Source organism: Abrus precatorius, unplaced genomic scaffold (assembly GCF_003935025.1).
Source record: "Abrus precatorius isolate BTA unplaced genomic scaffold, Abrus_2018 Scaffold5, whole genome shotgun sequence".
Lineage (NCBI taxonomy): Eukaryota > Viridiplantae > Streptophyta > Magnoliopsida > Fabales > Fabaceae > Abrus > Abrus precatorius.
In genome coordinates this window covers 15,710,427-15,732,361 of record NW_020874395.1, presented here as the reverse complement: position 1 = coordinate 15,732,361, position 21,935 = coordinate 15,710,427, and the positions used below count along the sequence as shown (strand labels likewise).

Sequence of the window (21,935 nt, the reverse complement as noted above, 5' to 3'; positions counted from 1 at the left end):
AATAAAACTTCCCCCTTAACCTAACCGTTTACTTTTACTAAATTTAGATTAATGTGCTGAAATTTAATGTAAAACTTTAATAGAGGGATTAAATTAGAGAATAACAGGAACATAAAAAGTTGAAACGTAAAAGAACACAACATTATACAGTGAGATTTGGGTCCTGAATAAATAATTACACTAGAGCCTTAAATTCCTTAATCCTGAATTGCTTTCACTTAGCGATTTTGCCCCTGAGCTTGACACCGAGGACTCTCTCCATCTTAGCAAGCACGGCCTGGTTAGGCAAAGCCTTGCCATTCTCGTATTCCTGCACAACCTGCGTCCTCTCGTTAATCTGCTTCGCCAGCTCAGCCTGACTCATCTTCTTCTCCAAACGCGCCTTCTGTATCGCGTGCCGCACCTCCCCCGCCACGCGCTCCAGAGTCGCAGGTTCCGTCCCCTCGTCAAGCTTCCTCGTGTTCAGAGCTGGACCGGGCTTTCTGTTGGAACCGCCGTCGAACTTCTTCACCGTTAGAACCTCCGTTCCGGAGCGTAGGGCCTGGTTGACGGCCTTCGGGTTTCGCAGGTCGTGGGCCTTGGGCCTGGACTTGTGCAGCACCACGGGCTCCCAGTCTTGGGTTATCACTCCCGTTGATCGGGTCGGCATCGTCGCAAGTTAAGGTAATGAAAACAACAATGTCTTAATGAATGAAACGGTGTGTGAATGATGAATCAATGGGTATTATATTTCCATGCGTGAGTGTCTGGAACGTTCTATTTCCATGCGTGAGTGTGACGGTCAATTCGATTCGCGTTTTCTCCAGAAAGTTCAGTTATTGGATTTAGGAAGATGAACCATTACGTGGCAAGCGTTCTTGCTTGCGTGCCACGATTCTAAATTTAATTTAACATTTTTAAATTAGTAATAAAGACTGTATTAAAATATATTTCTATAATTCTTTGGTCAATTAAATAATAAACGTGTAAAGTTCATAATAATGCTTATAAAATTTTATTAATTTAAATTTTAAAAATAAAAGTATTCAATTCATACAATTTAAAAAATTATTATGTAAACTGTAACATTCAATCAGAATCAGCTCAAATGTGTAAGTTTGTGTTTCTTTTTCAGTATGATGCTTTATAACAAAAATAAATTGTATGATTTTTTTTTCTATTAAATTCTTCAGAATTATTTATAAATGGCTTATGACTTTTTAGAATTTTTTAAGCTTAATTTAATAGTTTTTTTTATAATTTATTAATATAAATTATTTTTAGTTTATTTTATTAAATTTTATGATTAATTTTTCTTGCATAAACTCTCGTATAGAAATTATTATAGAAATAGTTTATTAAACAAAATGCCTAAATATAACCTATATACATATTTTTTAAAAGTCAAGCAAAACTAAGCAATTAATTCTAATGCGAAATTAAAAAGTGAAGCGGAGTCGCAGTACGGTAAAAATATCTAATTCTACTATGTCTTAATAATTAAAAAAATTAATTTAATTTTAAAAATCAAAACAATATAAATTAAAATTATGTATGTTTATACAATTAAATTTTTTATTCATATTTACAAAATTATCAATCTGCTTCTATGTCTAAATTGTGAATACTAATAATTACACAAGATTATTTTTACAAGTAATTTTTAACGGGAGCTCTTTTAAAAGTATTTTCATACGAGAAAATTGTAGAATTTTGTTAATTATATTAAGTAATTTTTTACATTATATTTTTTAATTTAATATTAAATTTTGTATTTTTTAAACTGTATTTAAAATAATAAATATTTATTATTAATAATTATAATATTAGTTATTATAAAATTATTAAATTTTAAAATTGTTTATGATATTTGTAAATATTTATTTAAAATAATTTAATTTAACATAATAATACTCATATAGTACACAAAAATGTTATCAATAATGTTTATAAAATTGTATCTTATTTTTATTTTATCGCGCTTATAAAATTATTTATTTTAGAGTGGTTTAAATGTTAATGTTGTTTCTGTGTATTATTTATTTTCACATAAATTATATACTTTATGTAAAAAATAAGCTTTACTTAAAACATATACAAAAATATTAAAATATTTTATTTATTATTTTATAACTAAATTTAAAATAAAATTATAAAAATTAAATCATCTAATCGAATATTAAAATTCAAAGTCAAATTATAAAAATATTAAAATAATTTTTTCTGTTAAAAAAAATCGAATATAAGTTAGATTAAGAAATTATTAGGAGGATCAAATAATCTTTTCTTTTTCCTTATTTAAGTCAACCCGCAATAAGGCCCGCACATTAACCTGTTGCTACACTAATTTTTTTGGCGCCAAAATTTTCACTTTCTGAAGACATCTCTTCTTTCTTTTGTTTTTTTTTTTTTACCTCTGTGGCCGTTTATAGGTTACTAAACCTATCTCTCTCTCTCTATTGAAGATGAATCGCCAGAAATCCTTACTTTCATTTTTCCACAAAACCACGCCGGAAAACCGCAGTTCCGGCCTAGGGCGAGCTCCCGGTTCATCGGTTCAGCAAGCCGACCGTATTGACACTGCCGCCTTCAATCAGCAGCCGACGGCCGATGACGTCAGAGGAACCGACACGCCGCCGGAGAAGGTGCCACGTCAGGTTTTACCGGCGAGTTTCGCGCCAAGTGAGAACAAATTTGGTCCGTCCCTATTTGAGAGCATCATGCACAAATTCGTCAAGGTCGATGATGACGAAAGAGTTATTCAGAGGTATATGCAGTCAGAATTTTTTTGCCGAGAAAATGAATGTCTGTTATCTTTTTTAAGTTTTCAGTATTTTCTTCTATTGCTTTCGTATTCTTTTGCATATAAAACACCGATGGATTTAGTTTTAATAATTTACTAGAAAATAATGCTGAGGGGTTGTCATTGAACTATATAAAATTAATAGTACAATGTACATTGAAATTAAAGCACGAATAGGCATTTTTTGAAATTTGAAACACTTCAACAGAACTTCATTATTTAGCGACTTAGACGGTGCGGAACAAACAATGCTGCTGAAATTGAAAGTTGAAACAGTTCCTGAATCATAACGATGTTAGTGTGCAAATTGTTTTGCAGGAGCCACTTGTCAAATGTTAGTTTGCCTAAATCTTCATCATCGGGACTATGTACTGAAAGTAACCGTAAAGAAGCAGCTTCTCAACCTTTGGTAAAAGCAAGGGATAATGCTGCAAAATTCAAGGAAAAGACGATTAATCAGGAAAACATCATCGAGATTGAAACTGATGATGATATTACTGGACCAGTAACCCCAGGGATGCAGCCTCTTGCTTCTCATGCAAAGCGAAGTCGCGAGGATGGATCCAAGTTTTGTTCCTTGCTGGATTCTGGCAAACGAGTCAGATTTCTTGAGGAATCAAAAGCTGTGAACATGACTGAGAAGGAAGCAGAACTGGCTAGCAAGTTTGAATGGCTCGATAATTCTCGAATCAGGGATGCTAAAGGAAGAAGACCCAATGATCCTTTATATGACAGGACGACACTTTATATACCTCCAGAAGTTTTGAAAAAAATGTCAGCATCACAGAAACAGTATTGGAGTGTCAAATGTAAATATATGGATGTTGTGCTATTTTTTAAAGTGGTTAGTCAATCAAGCACTTTGAATATTGACGTTTTAATGTTTTATATTATTAATTCTTTTTTTATGCATATGCCTTTGTTAATAATAGTGTGCCATAATAAATGGTCAACACAGGGAAAGTTTTACGAGCTTTATGAAATGGATGCTGAGATTGGCCATAAGGAGCTTGATTGGAAAATAACATTAAGTGGCGTGGGAAAATGTCGGCAGGTGATTTCATGTTTATATTTGTTTGGTTCTTGATCTATTTTCCTTTTAGTTAATCTCTTAATTGAGTGGTTTTTACTTGTTGATTCAGGTTGGTATATCTGAAAGTGGGATTGATAATGCTGTTCAAAGCCTGGTTGCTCGTGGGTAAGGATGGAATGGATTTGATCTAATAGTTTATCTATATTTATTGTATGCTAAATGGAGATTTTGTGCACCATAGGGATAATCATAGCTAATTCTAGATAGATTGGAGTAAATGCATTAAGTTTCAATGATAAATTTACAAGTAATCTCCCATATTAGTCCTTGAGATTGTATGAGTTGAGCATTTTAGTTCTTAAAAATTTAAAAATCATTTGCTAGTCCTTGAATTTATAAAATGTCAGTTGTTTTAATCTTTTTTGGGGCAAGATAACAGTGAAAAAATAAAGTGAAACAATTAAAGTAAAATACTCTTTACAAAGTTGATGACTAGCGTATGCTTTTAGAAATTTTAGAGACTAAAATCTCCAACTTACACAATCTCAAGAGGACTAGTCTGAAGTTTACTTTAAATTTAGAGGTTGATGTCCTAGTTAACTTGTAGACTTAGTATGCCTTTTTCTTTGTCAAGATATAAGGTTGGACGAGTGGAGCAATTGGAGACATCTGAACAAGCAAAAGCTAGAGGAGCCAACTCTGTAAGTTTTCCTATGCTCACAGTCGTGTTGGCTACCTAGCATCAGAAAATTCATGTAGATGTTTTAATTATTTGGCTGTGCTTGATGAGTTATGCTTCAATGAATATTTTTTTAATATATTCTGTAGATGTTTTAATTATTTGATTTTATCCAATATGATGCAGGCAATTTTTTATGAAGTTCCTAATTGATATTTTAGACAGTAAACTTGATTGATAGGATAGGACTCACTGTTGTCATTTGAAAATGTTTCTTTCTTTGTTTATTAAATTATTATAACAGACTTCAGATCAATCTTTGTATAATGTTGTAACCAGTATCTTTAATGCCTACAAGTTGACTGCTTTTTTGCATGGTATGATCCTCACCACTGGATTGCAGGTTGTTCAGAGAAAATTAGTTCAGGTAGTCACTCCATCAACCACTGTGGATGGTAATATTGGTCCTGATGCCAATCATCTTCTTGCAATTAAAGAGGTTCTCACTTCTCACTATTGCTAAGTTATTCATTTTTTGTATGCTATTCTGAATATCTCTAATGTATAATGTTAATACTTTGAATTTTTTAATATGATGGTGAGTTAAGTGTTTTCTACAGGGGAACAATGGTTTGGATAATGGTTCAGTTGTGTACGGATTTGCTTTTGTTGATTGTGCTCGGCTTAGATTTTGGGTTGGTTCTATAGATGATGATGCATCCTGTTCTGCTTTGGGGGCTTTATTGATGCAAGTATGCTCACAATACCCCTTCTTTTGCCAATTCCTCTTTTGTATTCTGTTTGTTAGCTAATGTGATTCTGGAATGGGATTTTAGGTGTCACCCAGGGAAGTTATGTATGAAAGCAGAGGTGCACAGTCATATTACTTTGTCTTTAACTTGAAGTGAAATTTTGGCTTCACAATCTTTGATACATGTTTTCTGACACACTATTAATGGGTGAATTTTATGTGGATTTTCCTGAATAACATGAGCCAGGGAGCCCAATTTCTATAGAATGGGGCCCACATGAAATTTATCCAATAATAAGAAATGTATTGGAAATAATGTATTAATGTGTGTGTTGCTATAATTTCTTCTGACTTGAATGCATTATAATTCCTGAGATTATATAAGATTATTACTTCATATTAAAAAATGATGTTTTACAGGGTTGTCCAAAGAAGCTCAGAAAGCTCTTAGAAAATTCTCGTTGAATGGTGAGATGTGATATTCCGTTGTGGTTTAGGGATACACTAGCATGATATTGAAAACATTCCAGATTTTAAATGGATGTTTCTGCTACTTTATTTATTATGCTTTCCCTGGAAGCTATATGTGAATTACAAAAAGACTGGCTGGAAAATTACCATTCTGGACGATTTTGTATGATAAGTTAATAACAGGCATCTAGTATTGGTAAACTATTGCAACTTAAGTTATGCCTTGATGGAGCTAGTTTTGCTTTGACTTAAAAGATAAGTGATGTTTTAATACATACACAATACGAAATGTGCATTATGAATGACATATGCAGTTAATACTTGTAACTGTATCCCTATGATGTGGACATTACCTTCATCTGTAAACAGTCATATTTATGCATTTTATATTATGTTTATATGCCAAATTGCTTGTAATTTATTATTTGATTGACAAAAAGATTATGCACTTACATTATGACAAGTTGCATTACGAATAATAGTCTCAAATATTTGTACTTTGTTGCAGTTAGATACTTTGGCAAAATATCAACTTTTTAATATGCTCAGTTGAATTTATTTATTTTAAAATTTAAAAAGCATCCTGGAATCTCATTATTGGCTTCTGGTCCTCTTGTAGGTTCAACCACACTACAGTTCACTCCAGTGCAGTCGATCACTGATTTGGTTAACACTGAAATTAGGGATTTAATTTGCTCAAAGGGATACTTCAAGGGATCCTCTCATGCACTGGATCATGTACTGAGCAATGTGGTTCATCGTGAAAGCACCTTGTCTGCTCTTGGTGGACTGATTGGTCATCTTGATAGATTGATGGTATACTTTTGTGCTTACAATGATTCCCTTCTTGATAGGGTTAGCACTTAAAAGACTGTGTGTGTATGTTGTTTAGGATAATTAATCTGTTCTACTTTTCAATTTTCATGCAGTTAGTTGATATCCTACAGAATGGGGATATATATCCATATCAAGTTTATAGTGGTTGCCTCAAAATGGACGGTCCAACATTGATAAATCTAGAAATCTTTGGCAATAATGAGGATGGTGGCAAATCAGGCTAGTTCTTGTTCTTTTTGTGTACTCTTAATTTTCCAGATTATTTTCATTGGAAATTTCAGTATGAAATCATGACATCCATTCTGCTTGAGTTTCAGGCTCATTGTACAATTATCTTGATAACTGTGTAACTTCATCTGGAAAGCGGCTTCTTAGGAATTGGATCTGCTGTCCATTAAAAGATGCTGAAGGAATTAATAACAGGCTTGATGTAGTGGATGATCTAGTGTCTTACCCTGAGATTGTATCACATATTGCTCAACATCTTCGGAAGCTTCCAGACTTGGAACACTTGCTTGCCCGACTTAAATCCAGCCTTCAACTATCAGGCCCTCTCTTACTGCCATTGTTGCGAAAGAAAACATTGAAGCAGAGAGTGAGTTTTGTTACTCTTTTTTATGCCAAATTTGTAAAGGATATGCTAGTTATTTCTTAGTCCAATTTCTGAACAATTTTTCTATATCCATTTTTGCCCTAACCTATAATTTTAATGTTGTAAGAAAAAAAAAACAAAAACCTGCTGGCAACATCCCATTTGATTATCAAGATACTTGTGTTTGTCTCTCATATCTAAGTTGCTTTGTTAGAAGGAAAAGCACGTGGATATCACATGAACACTGAATTCAGTATTCGAGAAATTTATCCTATAAAGAAAAAAAAATCCGGTCATATTGATTGTTGAAAACTTAGTTGTCCACGCTGGCTAACCTATATACTCATTTAGGGTTTTTAGACTAATTGATATAAACAAATTTGTACTGAAGTTGAATGATTTTTGTCGTACTGCTTTTCTGTTATTTAGTCCCCATTAACTTATAATATAATACAGGTCAAAGTTTTTGGGTCTCTTGTGAAAGGCTTTCGGACTGCTTTGGGATTGTTGCTTCTTCTGCAGAAAGAGCAACCTTTAATATCATCTCTGACCAAAGTTTTTAAGCTTCCAATTCTGACTGGTAGTAATGGGCTCGATCAATTTCTTACTCAATTTGAAGCAGCTGTAGTTAGTGACTTCCCAAATTACCAGGTATTGTTCTTCCTTATTGCATTTTAAAATAATAAGAACTGAAACTTCCTCCTCATATTCTTCCAGCCCAGGAGCTATGCCTGAAATTTCTTTTTATTAAATCTGTTGATCTGAATATAGATTAAAAATTAGCATGTGCCTCTGGGTGTGCTGTTATTTCATTTGGAAATTACAAATTCGAGTGGTGACCGTTGCTGATTGATGGGCGAAATGCTACGAAGGCCCAACCAAATAAGAACAGATGGGAAAAGGTCTATTTTCGTAGGCCCAAGGACAAAGGCAAGAAAGTGTGAGCTGGTGGGGCAAGAGGAATGAATAGTTAGAAGAGAGAATGTAAGGGATAGCGAGTGGGGTTGAGGGGGGGTGTTTTCAGTTTTTCCCTAAGCTTAGGCTGGGCTTGGAGAATTCTCTCCACTGCTGGGAGCCTTGCTCTTATCTTTCTGTAATGGCATTTGAATTTCGGTTTAATAAACTCATAATTCTCTCCCATATGAATTTCATCCTATCACTGTTATTTTTTGGAAAGTTGAATAATTGATAACTGTCATTTTTATGAACAGATGTAATAGTGTGATCTTTGCATTTGCTTTGTTACTAAGGTGGCAGTCAGAATAGGACGTTTCACTTGAGAGTACGTTTAACTGTATATTTGTTGCCAGAATCATGATGTAACAGATTCGGATGCTGAAACACTCACAATACTTGCTGAATTATTTTTGGAGAAAGCTGCTCAATGGTTTGAAGTTGTTCATGCTATCAATTGCATTGATGTACTGAGATCTTTCGCTGTTACTTCTAGCTTTTCATGTGGAACTATGTCTAGGCCAGTCATAGTACCAGCATCAAAAGGAACAAGACAAGACAGTGGAGGACCTGTGCTCAAGGTGAAGGGACTATGGCACCCATTTGCCTTTGCAGAGAGTGGATGTTTGCCTGTCCCCAATGACATAATCCTTGGTGAGAATGAAGATGGGTCACATCCTCGCACACTGCTGCTGACTGGACCAAACATGGGTGGGAAGTCAACACTTCTGCGAGCTACCTGTCTAGCTGTTATTATGGCCCAGGTTTTCCCTCTTCTCCACTTTAACTATTTAAGCTAGACTAATAGACATCATTGATGAGTAACCAATTTTTCATTAAACTATTTTGATCTCACTGAATTCAAGTTATGCATAAAAAGAAAACTGTAGCACATCTTTTACCTTCTGGTAGGGAAAAATATTGTCCAATTTAAAAACAGGATGGTCATTTTACTTAGAACAGATATTGAGCGTGCTGACACGTGATATTATAAACCTCAAGCGAAGTGCATGTTACATCTTAATATTTTATACATTTTGCTCTGTCAGATTATTCTGGTGGCCCTTTTAATATGCCTCGTGCTTTTGCAGCTAGGCTGTTATGTGCCAAGTGAAAATTGTGTTCTCTCAGTTGTGGATATCATCTTCACACGGCTTGGAGCCAAAGATAGAATCATGACAGGCGAGAGTGAGTACACTTACAAAACCAAATGCTCTTTATGGTTGCATGACATGCTTGGCGGTGTTTCCTACCTAAACACATTGATGCTTCCATTATTAGAGTTTTTCAGAATTAATTGTAGTCTTAAAATGTCCATCTGTACAGATACACTTACCTCTTGTCTCTATGGATTGGTAACTCAAACTAGTTTTTTTCAGGTACCTTCTTTATTGAGTGTACAGAAACTGCATCAGTGCTTCATAATGCAACTCAAGATTCTCTTGTTATCCTTGATGAATTGGGTCGGGGAACAAGCACTTTTGATGGCTATGCCATTGCATATGCAGTGAGACTGCTCTTCACTATTTTCTGTCATTTTCTTAAATGAAAATTTGGCTCTGTTTTTAAGTACTGCTATTCTATACTTTTACTGAGTGGGCATGCTCCAAAGTTAAACACTCCTTTTAGTGCCCAGTGAAAAAGGAAATGAAATAAGAACAGTCCAAAAATAAAACTGTTTTGTGGTAACGAGGTCGTCCATCCAAAGAAAATGACGTTGCAACATATGATTGTGTTAAGGTTCTTGTGTTATCCCGTAATTTCTGCTCAGCATCACCTGAAGTAATTCATGACTTTGATAATGTTTCAATTTTCTTCTACCTTTCAATAATTCTCTGGATTTGCACAGGTATTCAGGCATCTGATTGAAAAGGTTAACTGTCGCTTGCTATTTGCAACACATTACCATCCGCTAACAAAAGAATTTGCCTCACATCCACATGTTACAATGCAGCACATGGCTTGTGCTTTCAAATCAAAATCTGATACCTATTCCAAACGTGATCAGGAACTAGTCTTCCTATATCGGCTTGCCTCAGGAGCATGTCCGGAGAGTTACGGGTTGCAGGTAGCCCTCATGGCTGGAATCCCAGAAAAGACGGTAAACATCGCTTCAAAGGCTAGTCAACAGATGAAAAAATCAATTGGACAAAGTTTTAGGTCATGCGAACAGAGATCAGAGTTCTCAACTCTTCATGAAGAATGGTTGAAGACCTTGGTGTCTATCTCACGAATAGAGGATTGTAAATCTTATGACGAAGATGTTTTAGATACATTAGTCTGTCTTTGGTATGAGCTTCAAATTTCATTTAGATCAGGCAAGTAGAGACGGGGAGCGCGATACGTAGGGTTAATAATCTGACTTGTATAGGGCAATCTGTATAATTATTCTTAATACGTTAGTGATTAAGCACATTTCATTTTGCGAAACAGGGCTTTTATTTTTTGCTTTTTGTTTGGGAGAAAGTTGAACAATAGAAAACATGCGATGGAAAGAGTTAGATAGTGCAGTATTTGTATAGGTTGATTTTATTCTTTTCAGGTTCATTTCTCAGCAACTGATCCCAAAATAGAATTGAAAAGAAAAAAACAACTCAAACTCGAAAAAATAATCATTTGACATAATTAATTACACGTTGCAATGTATTTATCACTTCTTTATTTGGTTGTTGAAGAAAGATTAAGCATTAAAACTGAGTTTAGAGAGAGAATGGTTTGTTTGGGAGTTTGGAGAAAGAAAAGAGAAGAGTTTGAATGATAAGAAAGGAGAGAAATGATGAATAAGGGATCCGGATTCAGTATCGTCTCGTTACGTGATTTTTTATTTTTGCTTAAGTCTTTGCATTTTTTGCTTAAGCGAAAATGTAAAATTTTGCCTAAATGCACGGTGCAGTTTTCGCGCAGACTGCATGGAATCCGGATCCATGAATTAGTTGTAATTGTATGTTGCAAAGTGACGTTTTCTTGATTATGAAGTTAATACCAAATATATTAAAAAAATTCTTTTATTATAGATAAAATGATGAAGAAAAAAAATATAAAAAATGCAAAAAAAAAAGAAAGAAAAAGAGAGTTTTTAACAATTTGTATCGGTGGCATAGAAAAGAACGCTTGAATTTTTCCTAAGGAATTTTAACATTACTCCAAAACAAAATGCTACTTCTCTTACAATATTAATTCGTAACCATAAAAAATAGCAGTAAGACGAAAAAACAAAGCAAATTAAATCTACCACTTCTTCACCAAACAATCCGGCAATCTTTTTTCCCATGATTCTCTGTGTCCTCACACACATACGAAACTCCCTCCAAAAGTCCCTCTCCTTTCCTTTGTACTCGGTCTTCTTCACTCTCACTGCAATCATACGGTACACAATCTGAACCCAAAAAAACCGTAAATTTCAACATTTCCGTGCACAAACAAACAGACTAAAACTATAGTTTTAGTTGAGTATGAACCCACATCCCTAACATGCAACCATAACCTTTTTTTCATCAAACGAACCATTGTACCTTCATGCATGCAATGGATAACGTAGAAGATTTCATGAACGGTTATGAAAACAAAAAGTACTCAAACAAAACCAAGAGAAAACAACTTGGACTCTCATGCATGTTAAACACGGAAGTAGGTGCAGTTTTGGCAGTGATTCGTCGACCAGAATTCAACCCTCTCTACAACATATCTTCATCAGAAGAAAGCAACGATTCATCCCTTGTTAGTTCCTTAAGATCCCTTCGTTCTCTCATTTTCAACCCTCAACAAGAATGGCGCACCGTTGACCCTTCTATTTATATCTCTCCTTTCCTTGATGTCATTCAAAGCGACGACGTTCCAGCCACTGCTACTGGCGTTGCTCTCTCTTCCATTCTCAAGATTCTCAAGTTCGGAGTATTTGATCACAAGTCCCCATGTGCAAGAGAAGTCATGGAATCTGTTGTTTCTGGGATCACAAGCTGTAGGCTTGAGAAAACTGACCCAGCTTCCGAAGAAGCTGTGATGATGAAGATACTGCAACTTCTCAGCGCGATAATGAACCATAGGGCTTCGACTTTGCTCACGGACCAAGCTGTTTGCACCCTTGTCAATACGTGCTTTCAGGTGATTTAAGACACTCCCATGTTATCTTTTGTCATGTTTTTAGAGAGAAAAAAAATTGGGTATCTAACTTGTTAGATGGTTTGAAAATGAGTGGAGTTACAAGAGTTGATCAAATGAAGGGTAGCTTAATATTTAAAGAATAAAATAAAACTTAGAATGGTTTAGAGATTAGGAGTTGATATTGATAGAACGTTATGTTATTGTTTAATTCATAAAAATAATGTTTTTTTAAAACTATTTCTACGTACAAATTCTTCTCTTTACAGAAAAGTGAGATATGGTTTCTGAGAAATAATAATTAATTATTAATTTTTAACTATTTTCGAAAACATGTATCGCCTTTATGTAAATAAGAGATTTGTAAATTAAAATAATAAAAAAATTTAGCATTTTTCTAATTCATGTAGTAAACTTCACCTTATTAAAAAATCGTTAGCTATTATCTTTGTATAAAAAACAAAGATATAAAACAATTATAATGAAACCCATCATTAGTTATGTATGTTTTATTAATTTTACTTTTTGTGTCGTTTTTTTCTCAAAACATGAGATTATCATGCTACTTCCTTTACGTGAGAGGATCCATTTTAGGTTGTTCAACAATCCGCGAGTAGAGGAGATTTGCTGCAGAGGAGTGCGAGGTACACCATGCACGAGCTTATCCAAGCTGTGTTTACAAGGTTAGCTGAGATTGAGACTAGGGAAAGAGAAGAGGACTCAGAGTCAGACATGGAGGATGAAGATGAGGGTATGGAATATGGATATGGGGTTCGTTGTGCCATTGACATATTTCATTTTCTGTGCTCTTTGTTGAATGTTGTGTCAATAGTAGATTCAGATGGGTCTACTTCTCATACTGCTGATGAAGATGTTCAGATTTTTGCACTTGTTTTGATCAACTCGGCTATAGAACTTAGTGGGGATGAGATAGGGAGGCACCCAAAGCTTTTGAGGATGATCCAAGATGATCTCTTTCACCATTTGATTTATTATGGAATATGGTCTAGTTCGTTTGTTTTGTCCATGATCTGTAGCACCGTATTGAATGCCTATCACTTTCTAAGAAGGTTAGAAGAAAGAGAGAACAAAAGCTTGAATAGAGTTTGATGAAAGAGTTTCAGTATACTAGACATCCTAGCATCACACTTTTTTTAATACATTCTTTAAAACATTTCATGTGATGAGTTCATTTTTTAAAATTCAAAATAACATTAAAAAAGTTATCAAATTTATAAGACAAGTACTTTGACTTTTTAAAATATATAGATCAATTATATGAAGTGTATGGAAGAGTGTGTTTAAAAGAGGGTGTTGCTTGCATTTCTTCTCAATTTATTTACTTATTTTATATATTTTTATTTTTGTAGTTTTATTCGTTTCCAACTAGAGGCTTTCTTTGGATATGTGCTGCTTAGAATTGCAACTTCAGGGAGCACAGTTCCACTTCAAGAAGTTGCAATTGAAGGAATAATAAATTTCTGCAGACAACCAACATTCATAGTTGAAATTTATGCAAACAGTGATTGTGATCCATGTTGCCGGAATGTGTTTGAAGATGTTGGTAGATTGCTTTGCAAGCACTCATTTCCAATGAATGGCCACCTCACTAGTTTGAACATCCAAGCCTTTGAAGGACTATTGATCGTGATTCACAACATTGCAGATAATATTGACAAAGATGGTTCAACAGGCCCTTTAGGTCCATACTCAATTCAATTAGCCGAGTATAAACCCTTTTGGGAAGAAATAGATAGAGAAGATGACTTGGAAGCTTGGGTGGAACATGTAAGGATGAGAAGAATGCAGAAAAAGAAGTTACTGATTGCAGCAAACCATTTCAATAGAGATAATAAGAAGGGTCTTCAGTACTTGAAGCATGCTAAATTAGTCTCAGATCCTCCAGATCCCAAGGCATATGCATACTTCTTTCGTTACACTCCTGGCCTAGACAAGAAGACAATAGGAGAATATCTTGGTGACCCTGACCCTTTCTACCTCCAAGTTCTCAAAGAATTCACAGAAACCTTCCATTTCCAAGGCATGGTTCTTGACACTGCACTTAGATTTTATCTAGAAAGTTTTAGGCTACCAGGAGAGTCACAAAAGATTCAACGTGTACTAGAAGCATTTGCGGAGAGATTCTTTGATCATCAATCCTCAGACATATTTGCAAGCAAAGACACTGTTCTCATCTTGTGCTACTCCCTCATCATGCTTAACACTGATCAGCACAATCCACAAGTTAAAAAGAAAATGACAGAAGAGGAATTCATTAGGAACAATAGAGCAATCAATGCAGGACAGGATTTGCCTAGAGAGTACCTTTCTGAGCTATTTCAATCTATTTCCAATTATGCAATTGCCCTTGCTCAAACAACTGTATCATTAGACATGACCCCAAGTAGGTGGATTCAGCTCATAAACAGATCCAAAGTAACATCACCTTTCACACAATGTGACTATGATCGTAGAATGTGTAGAGATATGTTTGCCTGCATTGCTGGTCCATCAGTGGCTGCTCTATCATCATTTTTTGAGCATGCTGATGATGAGGAGCTTCTCCATGAGTGCATTGAAGGGTTATTTGGAGTTGCAAGGATTTGTCAATATGGACTAGAAGATACACTTGATGAGCTCATAACATCCTTCTGCAAATTTACGACACTGCTAAATCCTTATGCTTCTATAGAAGAGACTATGTTTACCTTTAGTCATGATTTGAAGCCAAGAATGGCAACAGTTGCTGTGTTCACCATAGCAAACTACTTCAGAGACTCAATTCAAGGAGGTTGGAAGAACATAGTAGATTGCTTGTTAAAACTCAAAAGGCTTAAACTGATACCCCAATCTGTCATTGATTTTGAGGCATCAGATGTCCCAACAACACCTGTAGCAAGTGGCAGTCAAAGAGTTGCTAGCATGCTCACCCGTTTTTCGCTTCTTTCTTCAGATAACATGGATGATGGTTTGAGCCTTGGTAGTGAATTTGAGCAGAACCTGAAGATGATCAAAATGTGCAAAATAGGTAGCATCTTTAGCAACTGTTCAAGCATTCCCAAAGAATGCTTGCAGAGCCTGGGAAGATCTTTGATATTTGCGTCTGCAGGAAAAGGCCAAAAGTTTAGCACACCAGTGGAGGAAGAAGAAACAATTGAGTTCTGTTGGGATTTGATCACTGCAATAGCATTGGCTAATGTTCACAGATTCCATATATTTTGGCCAAACTTCCATGAATATCTTCTTGCAGTTGCTCAATTTCCCATGTTCTCCCCAATCCCATTTGCAGAAAAAGCTCTTTTAGGTCTTCTCAAGGTTTGTCTCAAACTCTTTTCTGCACCAAGAGATGACAAACTAGCCGAGGAGCTTATTTTCAAGTCCATAACTTTAATGTGGAAGCTTGACAAAGAAATCCTCGACACGTGCCATGAGATCATATCACAAACAATCAGCAAAATAGTCATTGAATACCCTGCAAATTTGCAGACTCAAATTGGATGGAAGTCAGTGCTGAATTTGTTATCAGTTGTATGGAGGTATCCTGAAACCTATGATCTGGGAATTGAGGCCTTGATCTCATTATTCTCTGAAGGCACTCTATCACGTGCAAATTATTCATTTTGCATAGACTGTGCTTTTGGTTGTTTTTTAGCCAAGAACAGTCCAATAGACAAAAAGAAGAAGATACTGGACCTGTTGGCTGATTCAGCAAACTTGTTGGTTCAATGGCAAAGAAACCAATATTCAGATCCAGGTAGTAATGTTAGTACAGCAAGCTACACTAGCAATTCCTCTATGGAGGACAATAGTAGAGGCCCAGCTTCTGCAAACTATAACATGAATCTGTTTGTGAAACTTGGAGAAGCATTTAGAAGGACAAGCTTATCTAGACAAGAAGAGATAAGAAATCATGCAGTTATATCTCTTCACAAAAGCTTTAATCTAGCTGAAGAACTGCTTTATGTATCATCAAACTGCATTAACTATTTCAACCTTGTGATTTTTGCCATGGTTGATGAGCTTCATGAGAAGATGTTGGAATACTCAAGGAGGGAAAATGCTGAGAGGGAAACAAGAAGTATGGAAGGGACCCTTAAGCTTGCAATGGAGCTATTGACAGATATGTACTTACAGTCATTGAGACAGATAACTGAGAGCCCAGCTTTTAGGACATTTTGGTTAGGCATATTGAGAAGAATGGACACATGCATGAAAGCTGATTTGGGACAGTATGGTCCATCCACTCTGAGTGAAATAGTCCCTGATTTGTTGAAAAAGATAATAACACAAATGAAGGATGAGGGAATTTTAGAGCCAAGAGAAGATGATGATTTGTGGGAGATTACATATATTCAGATACAGTGGATATGCCCTCCTCTCAAGGATGAGTTATTTCCATTATAGTCACAATCTTGTTCTGATTATTCATCCCATTTGGAGTCATTTTTTACATCATTCATTATCTTTTGTAGCACACTTCTTTATTTTTCAAGTCTGATGTAAAGTAATGTTATTTTATTCCGTTGTCCCGCATTATTATTGATCTTAGTGGACAATTCTGACATGAAGCAAGCATTTTCCTCTCTTACATGCAATATAAAAAGATAAAAGAAAAATTGACATGAAGCCAGTGTTGGTTGATTCCTCAGTGGGCAAAATCAAAGCAATTCTTTTTTCAGATAGGTTTTTAAACCCATGAAGCACCTCTGCTCAATGTATTACACCAACAGCCATGCATATTTGTTTGAGTCAACCTCCTTAAATTTCTGAAATCACTTTGATTATCTTAAGAATTTTACATCAATTTTCAAATTATGAAAAACGATATCGATTTATTCCTTTAAAAACGTCTAAAATAATGTAATAACTCAATCATCAATAATATCATTCAGTCCTTCTATCATACAAAGTTAACATCAATTTATTTCCTCAACGGAGGTTTACCATTGTTTAATCCTGGCATCGGTATCATACAAAATTTAGGTTTATTTACACAAAAGACAACAAAACCTTCACTACAGATAGACTTAATTACAAATTTAGTCCCTGCATTTTGGTGTGTATCAAAGTTAAAAAAAGGTTAAATTTAGCCTCTATTTTTTAAACTTTTTCATTTTAATACCTATACTTCTACTTTGTTTGGGTCCCTACATATAAAAATATATTATTTTTTTGTTTTGTCCCGTTCATGAAAAATACATTAACACCATAACTTTAATAACTGGTAGGGACCAATTAGTAATTTTCTTTTCATATATAGATCAAATGTAGAAGTTTTTCACAGGGACTAAAACAAAAAGCAAGTCAAGTACAGGGATTAAATAACAATTTAAGCCTAAAATAATTTTAATGTTATTTTGAGTTTTTGATCGGTTGAGTCTAGTAGCCACACATTAGGCAAGAGTTGCCCGAGCTTGAGAGCCCCAATCGAAATTCCCAAAAGTTGACATCTAGACTCAAAATTTCGAGGAGATGCATTCAAGATTAGCACACTATTTTTAGTTTCCATCCCTTCAAGGAAAGAAGGAACATATTTGGATGGAATGGGTTACAGAAATGTGCAGCAAATTATTTAAAAGTGAACCAAATTTATTGCAGGCTACCCATACAAAAATATTACTCTTCGTAATCAACTTCCTCATTGTGGGAATGCATAAAGGTCGAAAACCTTAGCGGGAGCAGCTCTTGTTCAGCTGGTAGATATTCCTTCAAAACTTGTGCACTCTATTCAGATATCACCACCCTTCCCAAGATAATAACTCCTAAAAAAATTTATAAAACACAATGGTATCATTTCAAATATTATAGAAGATTCAGATACCTTGCACCATTTAAAATTAACAATCAAACGTGCAAACATTGAAACTATACATTCAAACAAGATATGATATAAAGAGTATTTTATGCCTTCGAAAGCGTGAAAGCACACCTCTTCTTATGCGTCAAAGGCAAATGAATCTGTGTAATGCAGACTGCCCTTTAACTAGATCTTTTCTAATCTTGTAAGACCAAACAACGGAAGTAAGGCAAATAATTGGGTTAAGAAAAAAGGAATCCACTCAGAACGCCATTTCTTCATGCATTTCATCTTTCAGAGGAATATTTCAAAAGTACCAATCAACTATGTAGATTGCATAATTGAACTACTTAATGAAGTTGTTCGGCATCCCAAAGTGTAAATGTTGATCCAGCTCTGCATTCTAACATTTTATCGAATTGTCGATACTCACACAATTTTGTTATCCCTCAGTGCATAAGAATTTGATTAAATTATTAGATTAATCAATTCAATGCCAGTTAAGTTCCTACAAGTATAACTTCTTAATCCAGATAACTATCAGACAAGCAATAATACATTTTTGGGTTTCTGAACTACATAAATAGATACTTGAACTAAAAGGAACAACTAAAAATTCAACAATGTTCACTAATTTTTCATTTCATACCAAGCAAATCTGATCATCACAAACAAGAAGAAATCTGTACCCTCCTGCTATAACCGAATCACAGGCAAAAAACAAGCATGCCAGAACAAGAAAATACATTTGAATAGCAATTAACCTACCTACCCACCAACATTTATTCACTGAGATTCTCAGCAGAAGTGTCAGTTTCGTCATCATCCCCTTCCTGTATTTTGGCAATCTCTGCCTGAGCCCTTTCCAAAATCTGCTTCTTCTGCAGCTCCAACTCCCTATTAAAATCCAACCTCATCTTCTCCAACTCCATCATCTGCTGCCTCTTGCTATTCTCAATCTTCTCATATATCTTCCCGAACTTCTGAATCGAATCTGCCAACACCCGAAATGAAGCCTCATCCTCCTCCTCATCCACCTCCTCCTCACCACCAACACCGCCGCGAAACCTCCTCGGCACGGCAGCCCCGTCGGAATCCTCCTCCTCCTCCTCCGAACTCTCAGACTCCCCAGGACTATCCCTCATCTCATCAAAACCATTAGACCTATTCAAATACACCCTTGTATTCATGAACACATATTCACCAGAATCAACCCCACAAGCAAGACCATACTCTTGCCTTGCAGATGAAGCCATCAACATATCCATCTTCTTAAAGAAAGGCCATTTACAAGAACCCACACCAATCTCATCCATTCTACTCTTCTCCTTCTTATACCTTCTCTTAAGCTTATCCAACATGCTCCTACACTGTGCCACTGTTCTCTCCACCTTCAACTCCTCAGAAACCTTCTCTGCCACATCATGCCATTCCTCAGACCTTAAACTGTTCCTCCCAAGTTGAAGAAACTTGTCACCCCACACTTCCAAAAGCACGAACGTTTCATGTTCCGTCCATTCCTCAACAGAACTACGGTTACCGTATGAGAATTTGACACGTGGCGCGAACTCGTAGTTGGAAGATGGCACCTTTCTCTTTTTGGGGTTTCTCGAATACCCATCGTCTTCGTCGTCGTCGTAGCCGTTTTGGGCCTCGTCGTCGTCGTTTTCGTCGTCGAATTCGTCCGGTTCTTCATCTTCGTCGTCGTCTTCAACTTCCTCGTAGCGCGTAGGGACTGGTCGGTGATATGGGGGGGCTCGAATTGGGTGTTTTTGGCGGTGGGAAGGGTTTTGACGGCTCAAAGAGAAGGACTTGGGAGGGTACCTTGCATCGTCTTCCATGTCGTCCATGGAAGTGTGTGATTATTGGGATCGAAGATAAGCGTTATCTATTCTGTTGAGTTTTCTAATTCGGGATTACGAAAGAGAAAGGATTTGAGGAAGGACGACGAATTTGAATTTGGGGAAGCGAAATCGGGAGCGATTTGAAGAATGGGTGGATTGGGTTAGGGTTTTTGAGTTGTGATCAATTTGGGGAATTTTTCACTTTTCGGACATGTGTTCTATCTCGCTCGGTGTTTCTGAAGGGCAAGTGCTTGGGCTGAAGAGGATCCAATGCTAATTAAGTTTTGGACCTTCAAGATGGATCAAAATATTATTGGGCTTATGCTCATGGGTATAACTTTGATCCATATCTAGGCAAAATATATTATTAATAAAAAATTCATTTTCCATCATTTTATCAAAACTGTGTAGTTCTTTTCTTTTTGAGCTTAAGCTCCTTTCGTTTGCCAGAAACAAAAAAATCAAAACTATTGTGAATCGATTATTCATAGATAAAATTGAGGTACAGTTATTTAAATATTATTAATATTATTTATTAATCAAAATTTAAATTTTATTTTAATGATTTATAATGATATAAAATATAAACTCAAATTTTGATTGATATGGAGCGTGTAAGTTTGTCCTTGCTCTATTTACACTGTGATATTCTAACTTACTATTTCTTAGTTTTAAAACTAAAGAAAGAAACAAAACCTTTCATATATATATTCGCAACGAAACTTAGGAGCATTCACTCATTTATTCTACACGTTTTATAAGATTTGTTTTCCCATTCGTAATTTCTTAGCTTATCTACTTTTGGCCACTTAGAATAAGGCAACTTGATGCATGCAAACCAAACACCACCTTCCCAATATAAAAGGAGAGTACATGAAACCACACTGAAAACAATGAGCAGAGCAGTAATAAATTAAGTAAACATGCACTGCCACATTATAAGAATAAAAATGTACGTACACAAAATTAAGTAACGGATTTATACAAAAGAGTTATAAAAACCCATCTTAGTTTTATGATTTGAACTTTCTGAACCAATAAATTTTGAACTTGGAATTCGAATGCAAAATATTCAAGCCAGAAGAACCGTGTGTACGTATCTATATTTATTTATATTTTTTATTTTAAGGTCAACTTTCTGCACAAACACACAAAAAGTAGTGAGCAGAATAGCCAGAATGCTTCTTAAATATTTAAATGAGGATATATTTAGGTGTTCTTTTGTGTTAGAGAATATATTTTTTAGTATTTGTAGAAAAAGAGAATAGATTAAGTCACAAGACACTGTAGCCACAAAGTATAACTGTCCGAACAGATGATGGAGACTGGTCGTGTTCTTACATTTATGGCTTGTCTTTTTAAATTACTAGTTGCGAATCCTGCATCTATGTAATTCAAGCTTCTTCCTACGAGTATATACTCAAATTAAGATTGCAATTAAAGGGTTTAAATTGCACGTACTCTGGTTTGAGCAAAATGTCTCGGAACCCACGTTGTCATATTCATTACCCCATCACCGTCTACCACCTATTGATGGGTGCCACCACCCTGACAAAATAATCACAATATATAATATTTTAGCTAATATTATGCCAATATACGTATTATTCTGTATTTTGGTGTCATGCATATTAAGTGATGGACCGCTCGTCAGAAATGGCCTCCACACTTGGCAGAGGTACTTTACTGTAGACACAGTACAATGGCTGCATGAGGAATACAAGGTCTTTATATATACCCACTCAAAGACAAAAGTAAAATGCTAGCAACATTTTTTAACTCACACTTTTAAAAGTTATTGAAAATAAAAACCACACGAGTCTCCTTTTTTATTCAATAAGTTTCACCAATAATTTAATAAATGTTAATCAAAATAATAAAAAAGTATGTTAAAATGTAATTAATAAAACATTTGTTACTAACATTCCTCTAGAAAAAATGATAGTGTGGACATGCAATGGCCAATCATGAATGCGAATGGAACGTCACGTTACTGGGCATGTGGTAGAGCTGGACTATTACTACGAGGGAAGGTAACTTGTGAGGTAGCAATAAACAACACTCTCCTAACCCTTCAACTGTACATTAAATAATATT

General features: G+C 35.3%; 4 protein-coding genes across 9 annotated transcripts; 2 read left to right on the top strand and 2 right to left on the bottom strand.

Annotated features, from left to right (window-relative positions):
* Positions 1 to 214: 214 nt before the first annotated feature.
* LOC113868102 (multiprotein-bridging factor 1c) lies at positions 215 to 699 on the bottom strand. The gene has a single exon (XM_027503667.1). It carries the CDS (start codon positions 647 to 649, stop codon positions 215 to 217), a length of 435 nt encoding a protein of 144 aa, XP_027359468.1. The 5' UTR covers positions 650 to 699.
* A 1,701-nt stretch (positions 700 to 2,400) lies between these two features.
* Positions 2,401 to 10,529, top strand: LOC113867393 (DNA mismatch repair protein MSH7). Of its 2 annotated transcripts, none has more exons than XM_027502688.1 (17): positions 2,401 to 2,746; positions 3,101 to 3,626; positions 3,741 to 3,836; positions 3,925 to 3,980; positions 4,450 to 4,516; positions 4,907 to 4,993; positions 5,115 to 5,246; positions 5,331 to 5,364; positions 5,666 to 5,713; positions 6,336 to 6,532; positions 6,646 to 6,772; positions 6,871 to 7,148; positions 7,602 to 7,796; positions 8,456 to 8,863; positions 9,191 to 9,287; positions 9,479 to 9,606; positions 9,949 to 10,529. In XM_027502688.1, the coding sequence occupies exons 1-17, from the start codon at positions 2,445 to 2,447 to the stop codon at positions 10,423 to 10,425; spliced, it is 3,255 nt and encodes a 1,084-aa protein (XP_027358489.1). In that variant the 5' UTR covers positions 2,401 to 2,444; the 3' UTR covers positions 10,426 to 10,529. The 2 variants fall into 2 exon arrangements, with proteins under 2 accessions (XP_027358489.1, XP_027358488.1); XM_027502687.1 differs by having other exon boundaries at positions 4,898 to 4,993.
* A 1,095-nt stretch (positions 10,530 to 11,624) lies between these two features.
* Positions 11,625 to 16,601, top strand: LOC113866795 (ARF guanine-nucleotide exchange factor GNL2). The gene is made up of 3 exons (XM_027501594.1): positions 11,625 to 12,200; positions 12,792 to 13,267; positions 13,568 to 16,601. Exons 1-3 carry the CDS (start codon positions 11,625 to 11,627, stop codon positions 16,599 to 16,601), a joined length of 4,086 nt encoding a protein of 1,361 aa, XP_027357395.1.
* A 930-nt stretch (positions 16,602 to 17,531) lies between these two features.
* LOC113867412 (trihelix transcription factor ASIL2) lies at positions 17,532 to 20,076 on the bottom strand. 5 transcript variants are annotated; one of them, XM_027502725.1, is made up of 3 exons: positions 19,074 to 20,069; positions 18,775 to 19,034; positions 17,709 to 17,959 (listed from the first exon to the last, which is right to left on the bottom strand). In XM_027502725.1, exons 1-2 carry the CDS (start codon positions 19,842 to 19,844, stop codon positions 18,777 to 18,779), a joined length of 1,029 nt encoding a protein of 342 aa, XP_027358526.1. In that variant the 5' UTR covers positions 19,845 to 20,069; the 3' UTR covers positions 17,709 to 17,959; positions 18,775 to 18,776. The 5 variants fall into 5 exon arrangements, with proteins under 5 accessions (XP_027358524.1, XP_027358525.1, XP_027358526.1 ...); XM_027502723.1 differs by having other exon boundaries at positions 17,532 to 17,959; positions 18,763 to 20,076; XM_027502724.1 differs by having other exon boundaries at positions 17,667 to 17,959; positions 18,767 to 20,069.
* Positions 20,077 to 21,935: the final 1,859 nt, after the last annotated feature.

What these genes read in the sequence shown, in the direction of transcription:
- LOC113867412 (XM_027502723.1), bottom strand. Translation starts at nt 19,844, where the DNA reads ATGGACGACATGGAAGACGATGCAAGGTACCCTCCCAAGTCCTTCTCT.
- LOC113868102 (XM_027503667.1), bottom strand. Translation starts at nt 649, where the DNA reads ATGCCGACCCGATCAACGGGAGTGATAACCCAAGACTGGGAGCCCGTG.
- LOC113867393 (XM_027502687.1), top strand. Translation starts at nt 2,445, where the DNA reads ATGAATCGCCAGAAATCCTTACTTTCATTTTTCCACAAAACCACGCCG. An exon ending in GACGAAAGAGTTATTCAGAG is followed by an intron (nt 2,747 to 3,100) that starts GTATATGCAGTC and finishes ATTGTTTTGCAG; the next exon opens with GAGCCACTTGTCAAATGTTA. An exon ending in ATCTTCTTGCAATTAAAGAG is followed by an intron (nt 4,994 to 5,114) that starts GTTCTCACTTCT and finishes TGTTTTCTACAG; the next exon opens with GGGAACAATGGTTTGGATAA.
- LOC113866795 (XM_027501594.1), top strand. Translation starts at nt 11,625, where the DNA reads ATGGATAACGTAGAAGATTTCATGAACGGTTATGAAAACAAAAAGTAC. An exon ending in TTGTCAATACGTGCTTTCAG is followed by an intron (nt 12,201 to 12,791) that starts GTGATTTAAGAC and finishes GATCCATTTTAG; the next exon opens with GTTGTTCAACAATCCGCGAG. An exon ending in GCCTATCACTTTCTAAGAAG is followed by an intron (nt 13,268 to 13,567) that starts GTTAGAAGAAAG and finishes TTATTTTTGTAG; the next exon opens with TTTTATTCGTTTCCAACTAG.